This window comes from Pipra filicauda, unplaced genomic scaffold (genome assembly GCF_003945595.2).
Source record: "Pipra filicauda isolate LSUMZ 115617 unplaced genomic scaffold, ASM394559v2 scaffold226_size1812527_pilon, whole genome shotgun sequence".
Classification (NCBI taxonomy): Eukaryota; Metazoa; Chordata; class Aves; order Passeriformes; family Pipridae; genus Pipra; species Pipra filicauda.
The window spans coordinates 1,012,209-1,039,543 of record NW_024104339.1 but is presented as its reverse complement, the minus strand read 5'-3'; the positions used below and the strand labels follow the sequence as shown (position 1 = coordinate 1,039,543).

General features: G+C 50.2%; 1 protein-coding gene across 1 annotated transcript in view; it reads right to left on the bottom strand.

The window, feature by feature from the left end:
• Positions 1 to 1,441: 1,441 nt before the first annotated feature.
• The window catches only part of KPNA7 (karyopherin subunit alpha 7), a 47,073-nt gene continuing 21,179 nt past the window's right edge, over positions 1,442 to 27,335 (bottom strand). The window contains exons 3-13 of the mRNA XM_039381482.1: positions 17,563 to 17,696; positions 7,590 to 7,682; positions 7,105 to 7,106; positions 6,921 to 7,049; positions 5,650 to 5,918; positions 5,081 to 5,163; positions 4,320 to 4,583; positions 3,742 to 3,975; positions 3,237 to 3,419; positions 2,670 to 2,819; positions 1,442 to 1,660 (exon numbers count right to left, since the gene is read on the bottom strand). Coding sequence (XP_039237416.1) covers positions 1,580 to 1,660; positions 2,670 to 2,819; positions 3,237 to 3,419; positions 3,742 to 3,975; positions 4,320 to 4,583; positions 5,081 to 5,163; positions 5,650 to 5,918; positions 6,921 to 7,049; positions 7,105 to 7,106; positions 7,590 to 7,673 — 1,479 coding nt within the window. The 5' untranslated portion in view covers positions 7,674 to 7,682; positions 17,563 to 17,696 and the 3' untranslated portion in view covers positions 1,442 to 1,579. The remainder of the gene's footprint in view (positions 1,661 to 2,669; positions 2,820 to 3,236; positions 3,420 to 3,741; positions 3,976 to 4,319; positions 4,584 to 5,080; positions 5,164 to 5,649; positions 5,919 to 6,920; positions 7,050 to 7,104; positions 7,107 to 7,589; positions 7,683 to 17,562; positions 17,697 to 27,335) is intronic.

Here is a 27,335-nt window from a genome sequence, read left to right as displayed (position 1 = left end):
TGCCATTTCTCTTTTTCTCTTGGTTTTAGGCATCAGAGCAGCAGCAAGGGACAGCCCTGCCTAGCCATAGGAAAAGCCACATGGGATGCTCCACACCATCCAAAGTCAGGGTGGTCACACAGACCCTGGCTCCGGTCTCTGTCTCCACTTACACTGAGGAAGCACCTTCCTCAGATTCATTCTACCCAGTGAAATGTGACCATTCCCAGGTGCCACATCAGCCCTGTCAGCAGCAGGAGAGCACACACACAGCCCAGCCACCACCCTCAGCATCAATCCCCAGGCACAGAGGGTTTCTTACAGGCTCTTTTTTCAGTTGCACATTTGGGCATTGCTTTAGTGTGTTTTTAAGGCCACAGTGTTGGATCCAGGAAGCACTTTGCATTTCAGATCCTGGCATTTTAATCTTAAAGAAGTGATACTCAGCTCTGGCACCCACAGCTGGGGCTGCACAGCTCCTCCCAGGGCACAGAGCACAGACTTTACTACCAACTCCCTGTTCTCTGGGTGGCCTGCAGGAGAAACACATAAATCCTCTGATGAGCAGGGCCAGGGTGGAAGAAGAGTCTCGGCTTCCTGAAGAGGAGATTTTCCCTTCAGATTAAGCTGCCTGTCACCTCACCTCCCACTGCAGCTGAGGAAGCAAAGCCCTGAGCCCACCCAGGGTCGTTTTGAAGAGCCAAACCCCACAAAATGGGGAGGGAAAACTGCCCCCTCATCTCACTGAGCAAAGCCTTTGAGATGCTTCAAGCCCTGTCCACCAACACTGCAGGGAGGGAGCAGTGTCCAGCAGCTTGTTGTGAACCTTTGGACTCGAGAGCCACATCAACTCCATCCTCAGCTTCTGCTCACAGACCACAGCTGGAGGGCTTGGAGAGAGGAAGGACAAGGGGCACTGAATATAATGGAAACCTGAAATATGGGGCCTCAGAATTAAAGGGCTCAGGTCTGTGGGCTCCAGACTGCTGGATGGCACCAGGGGAGCTGCAGCAGAAGTGAATCGTTCCTACTGCACCATCTGCCTCTGACAGCTTTCCTTCCAAAGGACCAGCATTTACTCAGCATCCAGGCTCCAATGCCTCTGTGGGCAAGTGAAGCAACACACAGCAAGGACAGTGACCCACCTTCCCCTGGCTGAGTTCCTTCTCTGCCAAAAGCATCTCCTCTTCTAGAGGTGATGGTGTCTGCAGAAGGGTGAAACCCTTCTCAGAGCTATTTCAGCTACTACGAGTCAAGCCTAGAAGTTTCAGGACAAGGATTTGGTGGCAAGATGCTGCTCTCCAGCAGCTTTATGGACTTAGAAGACAGTTCCCACCCAGAAAACATGCCCAGGAGCTCCAACACATTTCTGCAAGGCCTTCGGATGCAACTGGAAAAAAACAGGCCATGTCATTTGCAGCAGCACCTTAAAAGTGGGGAGAAAATAATCAAAGGCGAGAGGTACAAAGCCAGAAGTGCAATTTATTGACAAGTTTCAGAAGTAAAAAGACTCAGCATCTCTGCTTCTCATGAACTGGATGTCTGAGCTCTTTCAAAGCACCTTCACCCACCAGCTCAGAGCTGTGTCATGCTTTAATCTTCAGAAGTTGAAGTCTCGCTTCTCCACTGAGAAATCATACAGCCCATCTTGGCCAGTCTGAGGCTCCAGGTCTGAGTTTTCCTGTGAGCAAAGTGATATCAATCAGTTATAGGGTCTGCATCTGAATAAACCTAAGCTTTTTTTACAGCAACTTATTGTTTTATTTTTCTTTTAAAGAAGCTTCTTACAGCAGCTGAATAACAGAGCCCTGGGAGACCAGACCCAAGTGCTCCTGTTCCTGACAGCACACTGAAGCTGCAGTGTCCCTGCATCCCACATACAAAGGCAGCCAAGCCTATGGGCTGAGACACCAAAAGAGAAGAAAAAAAAGAGAGCCTGCAGTGGCAGAACTCACTCAAATTTAAGTGGAACAGCAACAAACCAGGACTGCTTAGGAGAGCTGTTCCCTCTGGCATTCAGCCCCTCAGGAAGGTGCTGGTGTGTGGGAGAGCTTCCCCTGCAGTCCCTCAACGGGGACATCCCACAGACCCTGCTCTGGGCAAAGGACTAAACCAGGCATATGCTCCCTGCTGCAATCACATCTAGGCTGAGCCTCAGCTCCAAGATCTGCCAGACCTTTAAGCCTCTTCCCTGATGTTTTCCCATCTGCAAGACTAAGGCTGGGACCAAGCATGGCATCTGTGACAGTCCCTGGACTCCTGCAGCTCCTAGCTGGTGTCCCAGCCTCTTTTTCCACAGATTCATTACCACGAGAAGGGTCAAGAAATCCAAATGCAACCTGAGCACTGTTATCAGCAGAGTAGGAGGCTTCCATTCATAGCGACAAGCCAGCTCAGCTCCAAAGGAGGAAACTTCTCCACATTTGGTATTCATATCAGCAACTGCAGTAACTCCAGCTGATGCCAGTTTAAATTCCAGCAGCAAAATGCTATCAAGGCACCCATGTCTGTTGTGCAACTCACAACAACTTGGAGCTTTCACAGACCTTTAGAAGCAGCTGAAAGAAGCTGCAAGGACTACTCCAGCCATGTGGAGGTCTCCTCCAAAAGCCTATTTCAGTATCCTGTTCTTCATTCCAGTGCATAACAGCTTCATATTTTCAGCTGAGAAACAGCAAAGGGTCACATACCTCACCAGAGAAGTATTTCTCTATGATGTTCAGGGCAGCTCTGTAGACTATGTTGTTCTCATGGTTTTGCAAGTCTTCAATTTTCTCCACACCATTGAGCTCCTCCAGCAGCAGACACAACTTCTCTGTCTCTCCCAGCTTCTCAGCTGCCTGTAACATCAGGAAACCAAGCAGGAAAATAGAACATTGCATCAGTAACAGGTCTGAGATGGTCTTTACTGTAATCACAACCCCGATCTACAAGTCAAAAGGATCACAGTCCCTGAATTTACAGTCCCTACCTGATGCCAGGGATATGGCTGTGGTGCCTATGGAACACCAGTCCCTGCTGGGACAACTGCAGTGGCTTGACTGCCAACCAAACCAGCTGGCAGGAGGTGAGGAGGGAACTTTAATCTTGTCAAGCCCTTGGGACAACCCAAGAACATCCAAGAACAAGCTAGACAACATGAAAACTATCTCTTACTCCAAAAATCAACAGCCACTGTTCTAACCACGCAATGTGAGCACTTGGCTCACTCCTTGCTGCTCTTTTGGGGAAGGAATTCAAGAGATAAGAGGTCTTACCAGGAAGAGATTTGAAATGGTATCCAGGATGATCAGGATAGTTTTGCTGTCCTTGGCTGAGAGCAGGTTGAGCAGAGGTTTGAGGACCCCAGAACGGACGAGCTCCACCACCTGATCCACTGTTCCTCCAGTTGTGATGTTGGCCACTACCCACACACCCTCCTTCTGAGCCTTGAAGTCACCCTGGAAAAGCAGCACAGGGAAGGCATTCCCAAACTTTATCATCCCTCCAGGATCAGTGTGAGGTGAGAATAGTCCTTTCCCTTGTACTCAGCTTGGACTGACCCCCCCTTTCCCAGCCCTTCGAGGACACCCGGCAGAGTTGCCAAGAGCAGCTCCAGGACACGTTTCCATGCAGGTGTACTGACAAGTCTGAATGCCCAGGCTGTTCCAAGGATCCCAACAGCTCTGTAACAGCCTGTTCAGGTGGCTCTTGGGGCAGAGTCCTTCACGAGCGAGGCACCACAGACTTCAGGAACCTCAGCAGAACTTCCCCATCCCTTACCTTGTCGAGCAGCTCCACCAAGGGTGGCAGTAACCCACAGGTGATGAGCTGTTGGATCTGCTGGGAAGACCCCGCTGCAATGTTACTGAGTGTCCACGCTGCTTCCTTCTGGACCCCTGGCCTCGAGTGCCGCAGGAGACGGGGCAGGACAGCCAGGACACCGGCATTGATGGCTGCCTGGGTCTGCTGGTCCGTCCCTGTGACCACATTCCCAATGGCACGCAGAGCTGGAGTCTAGACGGGGATTAAAGGAGATGAGGAGAGGCCTTACCTCAAGGGATACATGTCAGAAAGTCCAGCAAGATCCCTCACTAAGTGCTTGATCCCTCAAACAAGGAGAGCATTGTGGGTGAGCGCTGCTTATTTACAGACCTGTCTCCCTCCTGTTTGCTCTAAGCAGCTTTGGAGTCTCTATCCAGCCTCCAGCCACAGCAAGCTGGAGCAGAGCAGTGGCCTGACAGCCCTGCAGGCTGAGGGGACAGCAGACCACAGGTGCCACAGAATAAGGAGATGTGCCTTCCCTCCCCTCAGATGTTTATACATTAAAGGGACCATGGAGATTGCTGATTGTTCCCTACCATAACCATCAAGTTCATGCTGGCCAGGAGTTCCACCAGCCTGGGGAGAACCCCCGTGTCCACCACGATTTGGATGCGGTCATTGGAGCTGTCGGTCAGGTAGGAGAGAGCCCAGCAGCAGTCAGTGATGATTTCCTTGTCCTCGTGCTGTATGAGGCAGATGAGGACAGGCAGTATCTTGTGCACTGCATCCAAGGGAGGGTAGGGGTTCTTGTTCCTGCAGAGGTTGGACAGTGTCCAGGTGATGTTCCTGAGGAAGCCAACCTGAAACACAAGGGAGGTGTAAGATCCTCACTGCCCCCGAGAGCTTCTCAGTCCACCTGATGCCACCCTGTGAAGGTCCTTCTCCCCCAGAGACAGAAAGCAGTGGGACAGGCACCATTGCAGAAGGGCAGGGATAAGCCATCAATCCAGCAGTTTAGAGCTACCCAAAAAGCAGCAGAAGGAAGCTTGAAGGGCAAGTTCAGCCCTTCCATATGCATATGCAAGTCTGCCTTGCACAAGTTTCATCTTATTCCTGGGCTGAGATAGTCAAAGCTGGATAAAAAAGCCAAGACTGAAAGGTATCACATTGACTTGGAGACTGTCTGCTTGGCATCCCCAGCTTTGTGCATAGGCAGGGCCATAAAAGCAGTTTAGAGCAGGGTCTCATTCAATTATACAATCGTTAGCTGTTGTGTTTAACACAGATGACAGACCATCATTCCCCCATCACCCAAGTGATTAAGAGCTGTTAAGGCAAGAAAATGAAGGTTATTTACTGGAGTTACAGGTGACACCAGAGCCAGCAAGGGAGGAATCACATCATGATTGATAAGAACATCTCTGTAGAGAGGACCATCCCCTGTACAGGTAAAGGGTTGGTTATTGCATCTGCCTAAGTCACAAGATAGTCAACATCAAAAAGCAATCAGACCTGCAGGGCCAGGGCTGGGTGACCAGGCTCTCCCACCAGCCACACACCATTAGGCATTTCCAGGTGGGAAGGATTTACTGGGCAGGCTGGAGTGCCAGCAGGGCTGGGTGGTGGCAGCATAACCAGACACAACCCATTCTATTCTCCCTGCTGACAACATTAGGGGGTTAAACCATCCCAGCAGGATAGAGTCCTGTCCTTGGCTTTGGCCAAAATCCTCTTGCAGAGCCCACACAGGATCTCAAGGGCTGCCAGGCCACACCAAGGGGCTGAAGGGTCAAGGGGTTCAATAGGGGCAGCAGCTTGGACACAAAGCTGCAGGGAGAGAGGGCTATGGTGAGGGGCAACAATATTTTATCTGTCCAGCACTGGCTTGGTCAGTGACCCTCTGTGTGCCCCCACACCTCTCCTCACCTGCAAGGTTGCCCAGAGCCCACACTGCCTGCTCACTGATGTGCATGCGTGGGGAGGACAGGAGGGAGATGAGGGCTGGGATGGCACCTCCATCCACCACGGCCCTGGCGTGCTCCGAGGTGCCAGAGGCAATGTTAGTCAGTGCCCAGGCTGCCTCAAACTGCAGGGCAGCATTCTCAGCATGGCCCAGGAATTCCACCATCCTGGGGATGATCCCCAGCTGGATGATCTGACTGATGGGGGGGTCCTTCTGCCTGGACAGCATTCTCCTGCAAGAGGACACAGCACAGCCTGCCATGAGAAACCCTGTGTGGGGCCACCACAGCCCATAAACAGGTACCAGGTTGTGGCTTGCAGGGGAAGCATCACCTGCAAGAGATGACAGTTCAGCACCCCACTCCAGCAAACCTCAGCAGAGGGGTTGCCATAGAGAGGGAAGACACAGCTAAAGATGCTGAAGCAACAGCAGGGTCTCTGTTGGAGTGCAATACCTCACACATCCTTTCAGGACCATGATAATATTCCATGCCCCCTACCTTGCAGGAGTTTGAGACTGTGATAAAAATATATGCCATGTGTTCTCTTCCAGCCTGGCTTTGCCACTCCTGGGGTCAGGAGCACCGGCCAGCCCTGCACAGACCAGAGCTCAAACAGCTGGTTTTCCAGCTTAAAGACAAACATGTAATCTCTCCTGGACCCTCAGGAGTCATCCCTGCTTGCTGCCAGTTGGGTGATGGTGACACCCTGTAATCCTTCCTACAGCCACCACAGTGGGGACAGTCCCACTCAGCACTGACCCTTACAGAGCCAGGCTCTCCATTCCTTGGCCTGGAGGATTGGCTCTTGATTTCCTGCAGGATCCAATGTGATCCCTGGCACAGCACAGGCACAGCAAGGGGGGCAGCACCAGGAGCCACAGCAGACCCCTCAGCTGGGTTCAACCCCACAAGTCCATGCTACAAGCACTGCCCAAGACTGTGACAGAGAGAAGCATGGTACACAGGGCACACAACAGGCACCAGCTGAGGTTCCCCAGAGCAGTTTGGGTTACCAGGCTCCTTCCCTCTTTCAGTTTGGGTTACCAGGCTCCTTCCCTCTTTCAGTTTGGGTTACCAGGCTCCTTCCCTCTTTCAGTTTGGGTTACCAGGCTCCTTCCCTCTTTGCCATCTCTCTAGAGAGCTCCTCAAACAGGAATAAATGCCTTTTGCCACCAGGACCCACCACAGCTCCCCGAGCCACCTCCCTCGTGGCCCAGGCAGCCAGGCACATACCTGATGGCCTGTGTGGCCAGCAGCTGCAGCCTGGGGTTGTTCCCATTGATGCCTTCCACGATCTCCTCCAAGGACAGCTGAATAACCTGTGTCACAGGGAATGATTCACAGTCAGACGGGGAGCCGGGACTCCCTCTGGTTTAATCTCTGCAGTCAATCAGCTGTCTAGACCCGAGTCAGTCACCACTTCATATCTAAGCACTGTCTATTCTTTATGCAACACAGTTTAGAGATGAGGCAGAGAATCCACAAAAGCCTTCAAGGCAACTAATGCTTATAATCAAGCACTGAAAGAGTCCCTGACACACCATAATGGGCCTTCGAGCTCAGTAATTACCCCTCACTGTGCAGGGAGCCAGACAGGAGCTGTGCCACCTCCCAGGGAGCCAGAGCACCAGCCTGTTCTACCTGCCATCAAGGGAGGCCAACAGGACATCATCTCCATGAAAAATAGCAAAGGCAGAGGCCAGGCAGTCTGAAACACTCCCCAGCACTGGGCATGGCAATCAGGAATGGCACCAGATACTCAACCCAGGTCACACCGGCTGGACTCGGTAGTGGTCTAAGTAGGGGATGATAACTACTGCACTTATCCTGCCCAGGTGCAGAGGACCCAGCACTCACCTCATGTGCCCTGTTTTGTCCTGGAGGGACATTCTCATCCTTCACGTGAAGGGACACATTTCTGCGCTTCAGGATCTGCTCATCTTTCTTGGCCTTCCTCAGCTCAATGCTCATCTCCACCCTCTGCATCCGCAGGGCCTGGAGGGGAGAGGGGCACCATCCCAACAGTCTGCATCACCCCATTCCCCAGGGAGTTCATCTTTGCAACCTTCTGCCCCACATTTCCCACAGGAGGAGTGCAGAGAGCCAGTATCTCCTCACTGTGGCCTGGAGAGTGATGTAGGAGATGGGACAGAGTAAACCTCTCCCTCAGTGCCTCCCAAGGACATGAACTGCTGGATGAACCGACAACCAGTGGGGGTTTTTAAAACTAAATTTGCTGAACTTCAAAGGCAAACCCTCATCTCCTCTACTGGCTTAAAGCAAGCTGACAGATCCCATGGTCTGACATCCCATACCAGCCCCCGCTCCACAGGGATAACTGCTGCAGAGAGCTCAGCAGGCTGGGGCTGAGCCACCCCCTTCCCCAGCCCAGAGTCACCCACATCCCCCCTGCCTGTGTCACCACACTCCCTGCAGCCCAGCCAGCTCCACATCACATCTCAAAAGCCACCTGAGCATCCCAGCTGGCAGAGCCATCCCCCTGCTCTCCCTTTGCTACCCCATACAGGTAGATTTGAGAGCCATGGGCCTTCACGAGAGTCTCCATCTGTTGGAAAGGGGAACAGGCAAACCCCAGTGGGCTCTGCCGTGACCAAAAGGTGCTGGCACAGGCAGGTGGGTACTCACAGCTGCATCCTTGCCCTTGTTCTTGAACTTCCTCATGCGCTGCTCCTGCTTCCCAACCTCCATCTCAGCAGGGTTGAGAGAGGTGCCAGCTGAACGTCTTCACTTGCTCTTGGGCTTCAGGACAGAGCAGGGTCAGGTCACAACTGCCCAGCAGCATCCACTGCCATCCACAGAGGGGGCTGGGACCCCCCCACTCCCACCAGCAGCCTGTGCCACACATTTCCATGCCACACTCCCACCGAGGGAGATGCTGCAGGTCCCCTGCCCCAAGCAGGGCTCGGTAGGATCCTCACACACTGCAGCTGAGCCACTGAACTAAATACAGGCACAAACTACCACTTAATATCAGGCTACAAAAATTACAGCTGCTGCTGTAATCCCATGAGGAAGCCAGACACAGGCTTCCCATGGTTACAGAAACACCACCTTCCTCTGGCTCTGATCTTGGGCCTTTTAGTCTTACTTTGACACACAGCCCAAGCCTAGCAGAGCCTCTGACCTCCAGAAAGATCAGCTCAAGGACTGATTTAAGGACACAGCCACATCCAAGCTTCTCACCCCACCACACAGCCCAACCTGGCCTCCTACATCAGCACCCTAAAGTAAGGAAGACCCACAGTCACATGAAGAGGCATAAAGTGACCAAGTTCAACTGAGGAAGGAGTTCTCCTGGAAATCCAGCAGCTAGTGCAGATTACCAGGTGAGCAACATTAAATAGGGACAGGTGGAAGTCCTTTCTAAGCACCTCCTAATAAAAGCCACAGACAAAACATGAGCTGGCCTTCAGACAGCTTCTGTCAGAAAAAACAAGGCTTCCACCCAGGAGAAATGGAGATGTTTTCAGACCAGACACCATCACAGGACCCCTAAACCCAGGCTGTGCATCAACACACTCAGGGACTGATCACACACAGATGGTGCCTCCTCACCTTCCCTCCAGGCTCACAGCCAACAACTGCAGCTCAGACCAGCCTCCAAGAGCTCCCTCACACCTCATTCTAAGTTTAAGTTTTTGGTGTTTGTTTGTTTGTTTTTTTTCAGCCCTCTCTCTTTCCTGCCCCAGCAACTAAGGCTGGGATGCAGCTCTTTATTCCAGTTACTCAGCTGCACAACCTCCCCAGTTCACAGAGGGGCCAGGATGAGCCACTACTTGGCTCAAACCAACCCCCCCCCCCCCCCCCCCCCAGCCTTAACCCTGCTCCAGCCTCCCTTCCTCTGTTTCCAGAACAGAACAGAACAGCAACACCCCAAAAAGCCTCTTCTTTTGGAGGAGCCTTCTCCACCCCCATCTCAGCAGAAGAGCAGCACAACCCACCCACTGACACCAGCCAAGCAGGAGACCCAGCCCCAAACTGCCAGGAGAGCCCAACTAGCAGCCCCATCTCAGGGCACAAAGCAATAAACAACCACCCACTCCACGAGGAGGAAAAGCACTTACCACAACTCACTCTCATGCCCCACCACCCTCAACTGCCTCTTTTATTGCCCCCGTGGAGCCACGTACCCCCCCCAGCTCCCCTCCAGGATTGGCTCTTCCCAGGACAGCCCCTGTTATCTCCACCTGCTCCCTCATCATGGCCACCAGGATGCACCTGGAGGAGGATGGATGCTGATGGCTGCCCTGGGCCACCACTTACCCCTCAAGACCTCCTTCATATGCTTTGCCCACTTTGGCCTTGTTTTTGGCCAGACCCTTGGTGGGTGATGCCAGCCTGTACCTGTGCAATGTCCTGTGACACTGGAGGCAGTCTGGGTGCTGCCACCCCATCGCTGTGCAGGGCACAGGCAGTCTGGGGATGCCCCTTTTTTTGTCTGGGTAGCTTGTGGGTGGTGCTGCAGGCCAGGAGAGCAACACCCTTCAGTTAGCAGGACCCAGGACCACGGAGCCAGGGGGCAGCTGAGGGGAACAGGCTGCGGAGGTTGCAAATGAGCCAAGACAGGATTAAGAAACTTGGAGCATCATCAGGTGCTGAGCTGCTGGCTGGCACAGGCAGAAGGTGGCAAGGAGAGTAACCAAGCAGGAACCCTTTGTCTTCATGAGTCCTTTAGATTTTGGCCAGGAGCTGCTGGGCAGCTCGTGTCGTGCTGCGTTCTGTGCCCGTCGCAGTCTCCATCAGTCAAGAGATTGTTTGCATTTCACAGAAAATGCTGAATTGGAAGGGATCCACAAGGATCCACAAGGATCATCTAGTCCAACCCCCAGCCCTGCACAGGACCATCCCCAAGAGTCCCACCCTGTGCCCCAGAGGATCATCCAAATGCCCCTTGAGCTCTGTCAGCCTTGGTGCTGTGCCCACTGCCCTGGGGAGCCTGTTCAGTGCCCAACCACCCTCTGGGGGAAGAACCTTTTCCTGAGATCCAACCTGACCCTGCCCTGACACAGCTCCAGGCCATTCCCTGGGTCCTGTCCCTGGTCCCCACAGAGCAGAGCTCAGTCCCTGCCCCTCGTCTGCCCCTGCCCAGGAAGTTGTAACAGCAGTGAGGTCTCCCCTCAGTCTCCTCTTCCCCAGCTGAACACACCAAGTGCCCTCAGTGCCCTCAAGGCCCCTCCTCATCCTCATTGCCCTCCTTTGGACACCCTCTAATGGCTTCAGATCTTCTTCATATTGTGGTGTCCAAGACTGCCACAATATTCAAGGTGAGGCTGCACCAGCTCGGAGTGGAACCACTGCAGGGCCAAGCAGGGCTTGTTTGCAGCACTGCAGGCGGTTTTGGGGATCTGAGGTGTTGAAGGCCCCCTGGATCTGCACACCCTCTACTCCATCTCCCATTTAACACAGCCCCGTGAAACCCACCCCGTCCAGCTCCCTGTGTGCAGAGGTGCCAGCCTGGTTCAGCCGGCAGGGAAGGGAGGAGCAGTGCTTCCCAAGTGGGTAGGGAAAACAGCTATTACAATATTTAATTAAAACCTAATTTTAAACTACTTGACATCCTCTTTCTGCGAGGGTGGTGGGGAGCACAGAAATCCCGAGCTGCAGGAGGGTGGGAGCGAGGTGGGAACAGCACCCACCATGGGGGTCTGCACCCCTGGACCCCCACACCCTGCAGCCATGTACACAGAGCCATTTCAGACCAATTTACAGCAGTTCAGGGAACAACTAGTTCACTGTGTGGTTATTTCCAGCATGGAAATACCTATGGAGACAGTGCAACACCCGGGCTGCTTTAAGTCGTGGATTCCAATCCTGGGGGGTCACACCAATTCGGCATTTCAAGGTAAATAAAAAGAGTTGTAGCAAGCTTTGTGTGGAAGGTGATGGGGGGAGGTTTGAGAAAAGACCTTCAGACAAATCTGTGGTTTGGAGGCGTTAAAAAGCCAGTTGTGCTAATCCTGGCTGCTGTGTTTTTAAGCTTCAAGTGCCACCGGTTGCATTATCTTGTTTCTTGGCTGCTTGAGACAGGAAAATTACATTTCAATTGCTTTTTAATTCAGCTTAATCTGGTGCAAAAGTTAGCGTGCACCCTCTAATTTTGTTTTCTGAGCGGTTTGTTTCCACTAATTCCTAATCAGCCAAGACTAAATCAAAACAGGCCTGGCTCAAGCTGAAATAGATGAGTCCTTGCAACTTTGCCAAGCAATTTAATTAAATTGGCTTAAAATCCCCCCCCCCCCCCAGATAAGTGGGGGCAGCCTCCTGCACAGGCCAGCCCCCAGCTTTTGGTCCCCTGCCTGGAGAGCTCTCTCCCAAGGTGCTGCACGGTGTGAATGTGGAACAAGGCTGTGAGAGGTTCATCCTTATCCTGGACTGCTCTTTTTCTCCCCACTCCTTCCATTCCCTCTCCACCTGCCAAGCACAATCAGCCCCATCCTGTTCAGTTCTCTGTCACTGCCAGCACAAGGAGGGAGAGGATGGGGAGAGAAAACCCACGTGTCAGTGGATGAACATCCCCCCTCCCTGTCGGTTGCTCCGGTCCCTGATGGCATGAGAGGTGGCACTGCCACCCACGAGCAGGCTGAGAGTGAGGGGGGTGGATCTGAACCCGTGCTGAGGACACAGGCAGATCGATATTTAGGAAAGGGAACAACCACTGGGGGGAAAAAAGTTTTGGTTTGCAGCATAATAAGAAGGTTTCACAGCTAATGGAGAGCAAAGGAGATAAAACCCTAAATCTAAATGACAATGTCCCCTGAGCTCAGCCTAGTGTGCTCAAGCTGAAAATCCACATCATGACAGGTATGAAAAGCTGTGGTTCTAGTTCAGAGGGGTTCTTTTGACGCTGTTCTCCCACACCCTACCACCCTTCACCCCACCACTGCACCCTGGTGTGGCTCTGACTGGGGCAGACTTGAAAACACCCGTTTTAAGCCCTGAGAGAAAAACCCTGATTTTCCCTCCTCCGTTTTTTTCATGTTTCTTGAATAGGTTCACCCTCACTGCCTGCAGAAAAGACGCCAGTCAGGAAAGGTGGCATCGGTGTGTGGCATCTCTGTGGCAGGGTGAGGGGAGGCAGGAACATCCTCCCAGGATCCACTGTGGGATGCTGCACGGGCACAGCAGCTGGTTGGAGCAGCCCCTCCGTGAGAGGAGAACCTCAGCTGGTGGACAGGGAGCAGAGGGAGGGATCCCTGTGAGCCCCCAAACTTCTGCTCTCACACAGCGTCTTCTCCGTCAGCAATAATGTAGTTCCATTAAATTAACACCAACAAATTATTTTTACCTATTAGTTACAGTAACACCGAGGAAATATCCATGTGGGCTCCTGAAACAGCTGATGATGTAACTGCTGGTGGGTTATAGGATCATCCTGAGTTGGAAGGGACCCACAGTCCAACTCCTGGCCCTGCACGGGACACCCCCTGTCCTGTCCAAACACTCTGGCAGCCTTGGGGCTGTGCCCACTGCCCTGGGGAGCCTGTTCAGTGCCCAACCACCCTCTGGGGGAAGAACCTTTTCCTAATATCCAACCTAACCCTCCCGACACAGCTTCATGCCTTCACGGATGTGGGGCACTCCCAAACGTGGCAGGGATGGGGCCTGGAAATTCCTCCTTTTTCACTTGGGATCTACGGTCCTGGCACACAGTGCCGAGTCCACAGCCTGCACCGGTCCCTCCTGGAGCAGCAGACACCAGGCAGCCCGTGCCCTACCCATGGCCAGGAATCAGCTCCGTGTCAGTGCTGCTGTTGGAGCAGGAGCCGTGGGCGGGGGCTGGGATGTGGGAGCTGCTTTGTGCTTTGTCACAGGGTGAGTGACAGCCCCAGGCCGTCACAGTCGGTCTAATCAGGACATGCAGAAGGTGCGAGAAGGGATTTATTGTTATCCCTGCCTTACTGCTGAGCCAGAGGCAAAGCCAAGCACTGCAGCTGGATTTTCTGAGGCTCAAGGTGCAGCTTGTTGTTTCCTCTAATTTTGTGTAGCAGCCTCAAAAATGAGGTCCTGCTTTTCTCCTCCTCTGGTTTTCTCCCACTCCCCTGATTTTCTCCCCCTGCTCCTCTGCAGCTGGGGAGCCATGGAGATGTCAGTTCACTGAATCATACAGAATCACAGAATGGTTTGGGTTGGAAGGGACCTTAAAAGACCAACCAGTTCCACCCCTTGCCATGGGCAGGGACACCTTCCACTAGACCAGGTTGTTCCAAGCCCCGTCCAACCTGGCCTTGAGCACTTCCAAGGATGGGGAAGCCACAGCTTCTCTGGGCAACCTGTGCCATTGTCTCAGCACCCTCACAGGAAGGAATTTCTCCCCAACATCCCATCTAATCCCGTCCTCTGTCAATGGGAAGCCATTCTCCCTTGTCCTGTCACTCCATGCCCCTATCCAAAGTCCCTCTCCAGCTCTCTTGGAGCCCCTTTAGACACTGGAAGGGGTTCTAAGGTGTCCCCAGAGCCTTCTCTTCTCCAGGTTGAAAATCCCCCAGCTCTCCCAGCCTGCCTCCCCAGGATAGAAAAGAATGAGAAAGAAAAAGAGGATGAGGAGGAAAGAAGTACAGCTTTCCATCAATTTGGTTGAAACAGCTCCTGCTGTGGCCATGGGACCAACTCTGGTGCTTTTCAAGGCAAAGTGTTCTTCAGTGCCTTTTTCCAGCCAAGAAGGGGGATCACTCTGAGATGTAGGTGATGAAAAACAAAAAGAGTCACATTGATATTGTACAGAAGATATCTATATTTATTGATAGGGAAGCCTGGAAGAGTTGGGAATTCCCTGGGAACTAAGGCAAAGGGAATGTCTGTACAGGAAGACAGTAGTGTAACACCAACTGATTATCTCATCAGCTGGGCTAGAGTTGGTGGGAGCCTCAGGAAGGAGAACAGCAGCAGGGCTGAGTGTGAGCTGTGGGAGCTCATTCCCACTTTCCTAAGGCAGCTGTTGATGTCCATTTGGCTGCGCTGTAAGCGGATGCCCCAGAAAACCGGGACAGCCCTGGAGTGCCTGTAACTCCACACCAGGCTCAACGTTAAGGAACTAATTTTAACTTCTAAGCATCCTCCTTTCTGCCAGCCACGAAGGGATTAGAGTAACAGTTTTTGAAATTACTTAAAAATAACATCAGACTTAATCATAGCTATTTATTAAATCCATTATCCTCTGTCAGTTATGGGACACTGATTCAGCTGTGGAAACTATAATCACCTGTGGCCAAAAACCTCACTTTTCTTTTTTTTTCCTAAAGGGCCCCAGTAATAATTATTCTTTTAGTCCTTGAATCTGTAACTCAAGGAACTGAAACAGAGAAATCTATGGTGAATTTGGGGATGAGGCACAACAGTGATGGAGAAACCTTGGAATTACTCAAAAAACCCACATAATTTTGTATAAATCATGCATGGCCTTGCTCCACAGCACCTAGAAGGAAAAAGGCTCTCTAAAGGAGTGGAATACCTTGTAAATCATGCAGGGAAGAGAAACCCCATGAAAACACCAGAAAATCCACATAAATCATGGGGTCTTGAGCCTCTGGATGCCTCTTTGCTGTCAGGGAGTCCACGTGCAGCTTAATTAGACAAGGAGATGAGCTTTCCTGCTGCCAGACGGATGCTCACCTTGCTCCAGCACTCCTGATTATCACAGCTGAGGACAGCACTTCAACAGAAATTAGTGTCTTTGTTTAAAATGTGTATTTAGGGGCCTTCCTTTGAAAGCCATGCTCAGAAAATGCTAAAAAGAGGATTCGACATGCATATTCCACCTGATCATAGGAGCTGAAGATAATTTTTGCTAAGCCTGGAGGTGATGTTCATCTCTGTTTGAGCTGCTTCACATCTCACACAGACACTGATTTGGTAATGAGCTTCCCACTGACAGATGGCAGGGTTAGATGGGGTATTGGGGAGAAATCCTTCCCTGTGAGGGTGGGGAGGCCCTGGTACAGGTTGCCCAGAGAAGCTGTGGCTGCCCCTGGATCCCTGGAAGTGTCCAAGGCCAGGTTGGACTGGGCTTGGAGCATCCTTGTCCAGTGGAAGGTGTCCCTGCCCATGGCAGGGGGTGGAACTGGTTGGTCTTTTAAGGTGCCTCCCAACCCAAACCATTTCATGATTCAGTGATTCTACAATTCCTTGCACTGAGTGCTGTGATTGAAAATGTGAGCACTGAAAAGTTGGACACCAGGAAGACAGATTCGAACTCTGCTTTCCTGTGTGTGTGCCCTTCCCTGTAGAGTTTTTGATCACATAATTGCACAGACTGTCTCCTGCAGGATCTGTGACTCACTGAGCACCTGGTGGGATTTGAAAGCCCCTGGCATTGTCCCCATCAGACCCTCTGTGCCTCACGAACAGCGATGTGCCCTTGTTTGGTTAGAGCCTGGTCCTGTCTCCGTACAGACAACACCCCCTCCAGCCCTCACAGGAATACACTGATCCTCCCCAAGCAAGAACAGACAACAGCTGAGAATGAGGATGCAGCTTTCATTATTTTTTAAATGACTAATAAATGCAAAAACATCTTGCTGTCTCCTGGGACAGATCTTTATATAACCCTGTGATCCTTCAGCAGGGCTTTCCAATCTGGATTCCGTTCCTCCCCAGACCACCAGGGATCAGTTTGCTGCTGATGCTGAAATGCAACCCTGAAATGCAGCATCCAAACTGAATTCCTTGTTATTCCAAGGCTTGCCACTTCAGCACAACGGCTGAGGCTCTACAGCAAGCCGTCAAAAGTGGGTTTGTACCCCCTCTTCCTCTCCTTGCCCTCCTCCATTTACAAGCTCCTTTTTTAATTGGGAATATCACTATGGACACCTGGGCTGCTGTGTTTAGCCTGGTATCCCTGGCAGCACCGAGGGAGAGACCAGAGCCTTTCTTACATGTGGTCTGTATTATACAGGGGGACATTCAGGATATATGGAGGAAATTCTTCCCTGTGAGGGTGGGGAGGCCCTGGCACAGGTTGCCCAGAGAAGCTGTGGCTGCCCCTGGATCCCTGGAAGTGTCCAAGACCAGGTGGGACGGGGCTTGGAGCATCCTTGTCCTGTGGAAGGTGTCCCTGCCCATGGCAGGGGGGTGGAACAAGATGAGCTTTAAGGTCCCTTCCAACCCAAACCATTCCGTGATTCTATATGGGCTGCTCTGCCCCTTATCTGAAGACCATTTTCCAATCTGAATCATGGTTATGCTTCCCATCCCTTCAGGCAAGAGGGCTGGACTCTCAGTCTCACTTTAACATGATGAAGGAATCTGTGTCAGAGCAAGAAACTGAGCCCACACCAAAGGCAAACATCCTGCTCAGACAACTCCCTCCCGTGACCCGCTGTCTGCAGAGCCTGCTGTGCGCTGCTATCGGGACATGTCACTCCACAATCTCTCCTTCATTCTCTGAGGGAACCTTCCAAAACCCCCTTCCCAGATAATATAATCTGTGGCTGGGTGAACCAGCTGCAGCCCAGCCCAGGCTGTTGCAGCAGGAGCTACAGCGCAGTGATGTGCTGGAGCAGGCCAGGATGGGGCCTGGGCTCTGGAGACTGCAATGGCACACCATTAAACCCATCCAGAGGCATCCTAGGAAGCAGAAAGCAGTTTGGCTGAGCCCTGGCTGTTGCTGATCTGTCCATGGGCTTAGTAAGCCAACAGCTATTTCAGGTTTGCCATTTTGCCCTGCGTCCCTTCATGGGGAGATCCGATTGCTGCCTTTGCAGCCCACGTGGTCAAAACATTGATTTATTCACATTACACATGAGCAAACAGGTCAGAACCCATTACTTATTTGATGCATTTCACATCCTTCTCTAAGATGTTTGGCTGAGAACTGTTTACAGTCTTCATTCACAGATTTAAGGTTTGAAATAATTACCTAAAAAAGCCCAGAAAATACGACTTGCTCCGCACAGATTCCTGAGGAGTTAATCACAGTTCCCAGCGTTCAGGACTCGGGCTGGTCATGGTTTCTGTGGTATTATTCTGCTCCTGACGGGACATGCTGAGTTCCTAGAATCAGATTTTCAGGGTGAATAGTCAGTTACAAATTCAAGAGGTGGGTGTAACACGAACTCTCTAATTTTCACCTCAAAGCAGTTGTTTATCTGAATCTTCCTGCTTGGAAACTCTATCCCAAGTGTATTCACCCACAACACCCACAATGGCAATACTGGCAGGGTAACCACATCCCAAACACTCCAGCTGAGGCAAATATAGCAGGGAAATACCTAAAGCAGATACAGGAGCTGTTGTCTTTCATGTCTTTCAGGGCAGTTCATACCCAGCAAGTAACCAAAACGCACAAGACGGTAACACAACAACAGCTTTATCCTCTCTGCTTGCAGCAAACACACAGAATTGGTTTGTCTTAAACATGAATTATTTTAAAATGAAACTTTAATTCCATCAGTAATGTGGCTGCTCCTGCCAAGGGTTCAGTCTGAGGTTTGCCTGCCAAAGATCAGCTCTGAGGAAATGTGCTGTTCCACCCTGGCAAGAAGGACATGGCCAAAAAGGTGATTTTGAATGGAAGTTTCTTTATATTGTCTTTCTAATTCAGCCTCTTGTCCCTACTCTCCAGCAGCTGAGTTCATAGAACACCCTACGAGGCAAGACAAGAAGAAATCCCCACCAAACAAAGTATTATCTGACCTCTCTGGAGGGATCAAAGCTTCCCAATCAGGCTCCCAGCATCACTGGACTTACAGATAAGGAATGTGTGGTCTCTTTTAAGATGAAATTGCTGGCTCAGGCCCTTTGGATGGCTCTGACAGAGCCTGTCCAGCCCTTGCAAACACAATTCCAGGATCTTGGGTTTAACCTGGCAGGTACCTGCTGTGTGTGATGTGATGGCTGGGAAGAGGTGTGGGATGGAGAGCAGGAAGGGCCATGTGGCAGAAATGACAAGCAGAGGCCTGCTTGTGTAAGTGGAACCCATCTGGATTTATATTCACTGTGTTTTATAACAGGTAGGCTTGAATTCACAGGTATTTTAACCATAAGTTTATTGAATCCCACGTGATTTTGTGGAATTTCAGAGTGTTAACTCGCCCCCAGCTGTTGGCATGGTCTTACCCCTTCCTTGACCTTTGGGAATACATTCACGCCCAGCTTTTAAAAACATACACAGTCTCTGGGAACCTAAACAACACAACTGAAGGCTGCCTTCAGAGAAGCTGAGCACCAGTCACTCCTTCTGGCTTCAGACTGAAAGGCCAGAGCAAAACAGACTTTTTGTAGGTACTTTGAGTGCCAAAAAACAGGCTGACACTGAGTGAACAACTCTGAAGCTGTGAGTTGTCGTCACGCCCTGCCTCAGTTTCCCCAGCTTGGAAAGGATAGTGAGGCAAAAAGAATGGAAAGTTCCATAAAAATCTGAGACCTGCACCCAAGAAACTGTCTGATGCCAGGATGAACTATTTTGTCACCTGCATTCATCTTTTGTAGCTGTTTGGTTTAATGTTTCATAGCTCTGTTTCGGAGACCACGTCAGTCCTTGTGTTTGAGGGAGGTGACAGGTTAATTACAGACCTGAGCCAAGCCTCAAATATACATTGCAAATCCAGGCATCTAAACCCAGCCTGTCTACAGATTCAGCTGTGTAGATTGAGAGGGGAAATGATTGCTGAGCTGTTACTTTCCTTATCTCTGCCTGATCAAAGAGGAAATGGACACAGGACATTTCTCCTTCCTGCTTTCCGGGTGAAATTCATCCCAGAGCAGCAGATTGCAGCTGGCAGTGTTACGCCAGGATCTTTTTGAGCCGTGAAACCAGTTTCCAAAGGTGCAGTACTGCTGCCTTGGAGTCCTTGCACACATATATTTTTAGACCATCAAGGTTTTCAGGAGGATGGTGGAGAAATGAGATCCCCAGAAGAACCAGTGCCATCGGTGCCTCCAACCAGTGCCAAGCTGACTTCAGCCCAAGCAGTGGCCTCTAAGCCAGGTTCTGGTGGCCAGAATTCCCCTTCCCAGCCCAGGGGCTTCTCCTCCTCTCCCCAGAGTGACTCCTGAGCAGGCTGTGAGTCACAAGCCTGGTGCTCAGCATCGCTCGGGGCTGCAGAGGTGGGACAGAGAGCAGCCCTTGCCTGGGCAGTGTGTCCAACAAAGCCACAGCACAGCCCCTGCTCCCTTTAATCATGGGAGTGATGAAATCAGCTTCTCCTCTGCGGGGAGCAGCGAGTTGGGCAGGTAGGGCAGGTCCCCGGGAGGCACATCTTTGGGTGCTGGACACGCCGCTCACCAGCAGCAGCTTGGCTGTCGCCTTGACAACATTAAAGCTGGTTCAGATGTGTGGGTGGGGGAAGGAAAACTGCCTGGAGTGTGGGACACAGACTGCTCCCAACACGGAACAGGTCCCAAAAAATGCAAAGCCTTGGGACATGAGTCATGTCCTTGAACTCCCCTGCTCCCTCCCGTGGAATGGCTTTGCCACAGGTGTGCACTCAGGTTGTGACAAGGGAGAAAACCACCGAGGGCCATGGGAAGTGGATGTGCCATGGGCTCTCCTGGTAGTTTTTGATGGCTGAGGACAGGAGCTGATGAACCAGGTCCTCCCTTTCAGTCTTCCAGTGTCAGCTCCTACCCAAGCCCCTTTTCCCTGCCTGTCTGTCACTTGTTAAAGCAAATGGCAAACCACCACAATGTTTGGGTTTTCTGCTTTTCTCTGCCCTCTCTTCAAATACATTCCCTGCATTTCTTTTTCCCCGTTCATAAAACAGAGGGGGATCTTGATTTGTGGCTGCAATGAACCCACACTCACACAGAGCTCTGGGGTCTCGCAGGTGGTCTGGAAATGGGAATAAATAGCAGTGGGAGGAATAATCACAGTGTTGGCAGAGAGCATGGAGATTCCTGAGAGAGCAGCCTCAGGGATCCTGAGGCAGGTGGGGTTTCCCAGCACTTTATTTCCTGCAACCTGCAAAACCAAAATGTAGTAAAAAAGTGTTTTATCTGGGTAAAATATTGTGAAGAGCAAGTTCTCCAAATAATAAAAGAGAAATAAGCACCAATGATCAGGGAGGGAGACCTGGGTTTTTTTCTCATGATAGGAATGAGGAATGTTGTTTGGTATCAAATAGAAAGAATCTCTCCATGCTGATAGCAGCTTTTAAGACTGAGAGCAGTCTCATCTCCTTTCTTTTCCTTTTTTTTTTCTTTTTCACCCCCCTCCCGACTCCTCTATGGGGGTCAGTAAAACAATTCTGAATTTAAAGACATAAATAGCAGCTACATTTGGCCTCGCAGCAAAAATCCTGTTATTCAAGCCTTGTGGGATTCCTTCGGTGGCTTCCTATTCCTCCTTCCAGCTTCCTCACCGCCAGACCTCTGGATTGTCAAGCCCCAGCCTGTCCCTCTGCGCCTGTTTCCTCCTCCTCAACTTCTCCCCCCAGGCTGTCCCTATCCCACACACATTCCTAGCCTGTCTTATGCTGCCCTCTATCCTTGGAATAACCTTCCTCCTCCTCCAAGCAATAAACCTCGCTCCTCTTTCCCAGCTTTCTGCCTGCAGACCTCATCGTTGTCCAACCATTCCCCCGTGGGTCTCTCAATCCTGGAATATCCCAAAATCTCTTTTCTAGAAGACTGAAGGACTGAGCACAGCACTACAGTTTGCATTTGCTGTTCCTTCTTGGAACCGGGATTAGCCAGACTCCCGCCTGCCCCAAATCCACACGGCTGGACCCCTGTGGAGAGCCTTTGGCAGGGCTAAACCTGAATGGAATTGCTGCTCACAGCAGTAATTCAGCTTTTTGTGGGAGCTGACTGACAGAAAATGTATTTACTGGGTTGCTTTGGATGGTGAGAAGTGTCGAGCTCAAGTCCTCAAAGCCCAAGGCTTCAGTGTTGAGCATCCTGCTGGTGCTGACTTGTATCTGATTTTTGCAGGAATCCCTGGAAGATCAAGTCATCCAGGTGAATCCTCTGCTGGAGACCCTTAATGATGCTAAAACTAGGGGGAAGAACAATTCTTCCCATTTTTTAAGTACCAGCCCTTCATTGGTAAGTCACTGTAGATCATATAAAGATCTTCCCTCAAGAAAAAATACACCCAAAAAATATCTTCACATGCTTCCTCAAGCAGCAAAGTTAATTTCTGTTTACTTCACATTTCCCACAAAGCATTATTGGTTCCCATTTTCTTGAACTGAGTTGGTCAGTCAGTTTTGTTTTGCCTTCCTATTTTTAGATGTCAAGTTTCTGTATGTCAAATAAAAAACCAGTTTTGATCAACCCCAAATCAATGCCCTTTCAACTGATCGCTGCTGCAGTGATTCGAAATGCAGATTATTTTTAATTTTGCAGATCTTTTTTGCAGATTAATTTTGAAATTGTCAGTTTAAATGTAAAACATAGGGGTTTTCAACTGCACTCTCATTCCTGTTTCTGTGTGCTACATACTTCTGCCATATGCTGCAGAGAAAGGAGGATTTCTTTAAGCTCTAATACAGAATCCAAGAAGAAAGAGGGTTTTTTATAGATCTGATCTTTGAAAAGATTAAATTTCCTCTCACTGACTTGCAAATTTGCCCCTACAGGCAACGCTGTCTGTCCCTGATGAACGCGCAGAACCTCTCAGCTACTTTCTGTTTTCCTACAGATATTGCAATCTTGATTAACAGACTCATCTTTTATTTTCTCATCTAGGGCAAATTTATCTGAATTCACTGTGGTGGCACAGCCAAGCTGGCTGGGACTAACACTGGGAGTTGTAAGTAAGCAGATAATTCTCTATATTAACTTTGCTTGGGGTTTTCTCTTGTGTTGAATGGACCCTGTTCTGATTAAATCAGACACGTGAAAATCTGAAAATGAATTTTTGAACTGGAGGGATCTGCGCTGCTGTAAATGAAACCAAACCCTGTCCCTTCTTCCACAGTGAAGTTACACAGTGAATTAGATGATGACAAATTTATTTCCTCTCTCTTTAGCTGCCCGTGAGACTCTGAGCACACATAAAGGGCACTGCGCCTCCCCCAAAAGCTGTACACTTTTCATTCTACAGTTATACTGCAACCATTACTAACACTCATCAGCACACAACCATAATTGTCTTGCAACCAAGACCCCAAAAATAGCCCTCCAGGGAAGGTTCATTGTTCTGTGCTTGCGCACGTGCATGCAAGACTAAATTGAGAGCCACAAATCCCAGCTCTCAAGGTAAAAGACCCCACCTCATTTCCTGACTTAAGCCCTTCAGGACACAGAAAAAGGAGAGAGGAAACATATGGACCACTTATTCTTTAATGTGGGATTGTCTGCATCCCTCCTACTTTCAACTCATCCCAGATTTGCATCACACTCAGGGACCATATGTTGGATTTGCCTCTCTGGACAGTTCAAGGCCAAGGCAAGTTCAGTTTGTTTACTGGAAGGTTTCAGCCTCTTCCAGCCTGGCCCAGAGAGCCAGGGCATGGCCAGACCTTCCCTGGGTGGGCAGGAGCACTGGCCAAGGTCCTCCTGCATTTGGATGGAGCTCTGAGGGCAGAGGGGACTGTGAGTCCTCCTTGAGGTCACTTGGACTAAGATTGACAAAAAAGGTGGTTTGAGTCAACCTAAACTTGTCTGCAGAACTCACATGGTGCCATTCCCAGCAGAGCCATGTGGAGAGGGGACTTCAGCCCAGAGGAAATGGTGAAAATGCCCAGGCAGGACTGCCAGCAAGTTCTGGTGATTTGGTATCCCTTTGGTGATTTTGGAATGAAGTGATGTGGTCAGTTCTAGAGGAGGATGGGTTTTATGGAGACCAGAAACCAAACTAAGCATGTTAGAGCAGGACAGAAGACACGGACAGGGCGATTACAGGGTACCAGCCACTTTTCCAAAAGGGCAGTGTAAGGACACATTTCACAGGACAATCTTACAAACCATGCACTGGTAATTCAGAGGATGCTCAGAAGCAGGATGAGTTACTCTGGAGAGCTGCTCCTGAACCCAGCAATGACAGAACTGAACAAGCAATGGCACCTCCCTCCTGCCTCCATTTCACGAATTGCCAAAATATCTCTACTAAAACTTGTGCCAGTGGGAACGTTGTGAAGGTTAGAGGCACGTTCTGAGAGCAGCACTGAAGGATGCTGTGGTTCTTGCTGCACTCACAGGACTGCCAAACACATTGGTGAAATACTGGCTTCACTGATATCAAAACCAAAACTCTCACTGACATCGACAGGGCTGTGACTTTTCAATCTCTGGCTGCTGCCAACACCTGGATTTGTTCCCCTCTGTGTTCCAGGTCTGGAGAAGTCATGTGCCATTTCCCAGGAAGCAGCTAAAAGATATTATATCTTCCTTGAACTTACTCATATGGCACTTTGTGAGTGTTATTCACTCCCTTTAGTGCATAAATCCCTGCTCGATCCTCTGTTTCTAGGATAAGAAACCTACACACCAGAGCTGTGCTTGGCCAGAGACTGAAATAGGTTCTCTGCAGTGGGGGGTTGTTACTAATTATCCAGGAAGAAGAGGATTGCTAGTGACTTTTCCTTAGGCAGGTCAGAGTGAGAAAGGAAAGCTGTCTTCCCTTATCTTCATCAATGCATGGTGAGATCCCCCTTGATGTGGCAGGGCTGCCACTAAGGTAAAAATGATCATTTTTAAACTGAAGTGTTGAGCTGCTTCATGCCAATTGCTTACATCTCCTCAGGACAGGGAAGACAGCCTGGACAAGCCTTTCAATACTGTTGAAAAGGTTTGGGTGTTCAATCCCACTGACTTTGACGTGGCTGCTACAGCAAAATCTCCTGGGTAGCCTAAGCAACTCATCCCACAAAAGGTTTTTTTTCTTAAGCCATACACTCAAGACGTGCTCAGGAATGGAAATCTAGAAGAACACTCAGTCTCCAACCCAAAAGCTTGTGTTGTGCCTTGATTGGACTGATGGTAATTGGTGTAATCACCTCTTGGTCCTTCTCCTGCTGCAGAAAGTGCTGCTTGTGCCCAATCCTAATTGTTACCTCTGGGTGCATCAAAGTGTGGTCACAGCAAAGAACACAGATGATGGAAGAGCCACTTCTCACTAATGGAAGTGTGGAGGAACATCAGTGAGAGTGGAAATACAGCAAACAGGATGCTGCCCCCCTGGCCTAAGCTTCCCCTAGGAATAAAATTCAGCTTCTTCAACCTGAGGATAAATAAGCCACTCGGGAGCAGCTGGGATAGCCTAAAGACTGGTTCAATTGTCCGTGAGCTGAAGCCTGAATGTAAAATATCTGCTCCAAAGCAAACAAGCTTGACGTGGGAGTTTCTGGTTAACATTCAATGGCCTGGGGTTTGCAGGACTTCAAACGAGCTGTTACAGGGTTTGTTTGAAGCCTCAAAACTGACAGATCTGAAAGCTGTGGCAGAGACCACGGGTTAAAACCTGCTCATCTCGCATACATATGTAATCTCAAGAAGCAGCTTTTGTGAGAGGAAGACTTGACCCTTTGTCTGGTTTTGACACACATTTTCCTTTTTAATATCATTTTGAAGAGTATCTGTTACTGAGAAGAGCTTATTGGGAATATCTGCTGGCTCCTGAGACTATTACTATAAGCAGGACTTGAGCTACAGAGAGATCAAACAGTCTCCAGCTGCTGAACTTCCAGTGCCCTTTCCAGCAGCTGTTGGTATTTTACAGCTCCCAGGATTTGTCCATTGCAAACAAGCCTTTTGTACAAAGCAAAGATGATTTTCATAGCCACAAAGACAGGCAGTCTCAAATCATGGCTCACAAGTAAGACACTGCAAGGTTCTCTGGAATTCTGCTCTGGGCAGGATGGGACAGCAAAGCACAGTGCTGGTCTGATGGGACCTGGCTGGGCAAACCTCAGAGGGCTGGAAAATGATTTTAGATGTTTGGCACTATGGGCTGGCTTCCAGCTTATGGTGCAGATTAAGAATTGCCTTGGGTAGGCCTGTGTCCCTTCTGTCCTGTCCCCTTTGATGTCCTGGGCTTTGGTCCAGAAGAGATCTGTGGCTACAACTGACTTGGATGCACTTGGGCACGAAGAAATTCAAGCAGAAGCCAAGGAGGAGCAGGCAGAGGTGGACAAAAGAGAGGTGGGTTGAGATCTCACACATGGTGACAGCAAACCAGGACAAAGCCAGTGTGCCACGAGCTCAGCCAGTTCACTGAGATTGAAAAAGCTGCTAAAACCAGGCTCTTGTTTCCAGGGAATATAGAATGACCTTAAACAACACGCTGATTCTTTTTTTAAACAAACAGATGTGCTATTGAGAGGTGGAGCTGGCACTCACAGCTGCCACAGGGCAGCGGGCCTGGCAGATGGCTGAGCTGTCAGCTGAGGACTTGATCCTGCTTTGTCCAACAGCCCTGCCTTGCCCATGACTTTGGATCCATGGTGGAGCCCAGGCACAGCAGCTGCTGCAGCACCTTGTTTGAGGTGTTTATTATTGCTCTGCTCCATCCAGCAAGCTCTGCTGAGGGGTGTGTGTGAAGGGATGGAGCTGAGAGCTGCTTCCCTTCTGCCCTTCCCAGTTGGTTCCCAGCAGGGCTGGAGAGCTTGTCTGTACCCATTTTCCTGAATATGCAGCAAGGGAATGGGGACAATGAGGGATTTTCTTCCAGTTGCCCAGATTAACATGTTCATCTTCCCTCCAAGAGTGGCTGACAAAGTTACTGAGCTCGTGGGTCTGCAGCCTGGACAGCTCCAGAGGGGTCATCACCAGGCCCAGGGGAAAAGCAGTGAACAAGCTGGAGCAGAAGGGCATCCTAAAGTACCACAGTGCCAGAACGGAGGAGTTGGCCAGCAGGTCCCTGAAACCCTTTCCAGTAACAATTAATTGAAAACACTGATTATGCAAATGTCTGACCAGTGACGCCACAGTTGAGCGTTTTAGCGTACAAAGAACAGCAAGGCTGTTCCACAACTCCCCAACATGTTGCCACTGGCCTTGAGTAAAAATATAATCCTTACAGATATTCTGAAAAGGAACAAAACCCCGAAAACTCAAGCCAAGGCTTGTTTCTAGTAACATAAAGCTGTAGGAAAGCTACCTAAAAGGTACATCGGCCAAAGATTAAATGAATTTTTGCTGCCCTTGCTTACGTGTTGCTGGAAGAGCCAGAGCCCTGCAGCTCCTGCAGCTTGTCTCGCCTTTCCTGGTGGATGTGACTCGCCTCTCTGCTGTGCTGTCACACAGCCATGCTAATGCTTAGCAGCAGGAGCAGTATTTAAGCATATTATCAAACTCCACCAGTTATTCATATACTCCACTGCACAGACACACTGACAGAACATGATCAGAGCATGAATCACAGGCCCTTTGGTCTATCTTTTTTACACTCAGCAACTATTTCCTTTCTTTGCTACCAAGCAGGTTTTTGAAAGTGGCATTTGGCTGTGGCCAAATATGTTCTGATTGTGCCTGGTTCTAGCAGTCTGTAAGCCACATTGTCCTCTCTGCCAGCGTATCAAAGTATGAGCCCAAAAGGTAAAAATATAATCTCTCCACAACATGCTTTCCTTTGGCAGTGCTGCAGAATCATTTATTCAGGGCAAATGGGTTTTCCATGGTAAGGGCCCCCCGTGAGGACTGAGACTCCAGGGAATGCTTTAATGCTATTCCCATGCCAGCATCAACTCGTTTCCTTTCCCTGTACCCACAGAGAGGATTTCTCCCTCTTTCTACTCAGGTTAACAA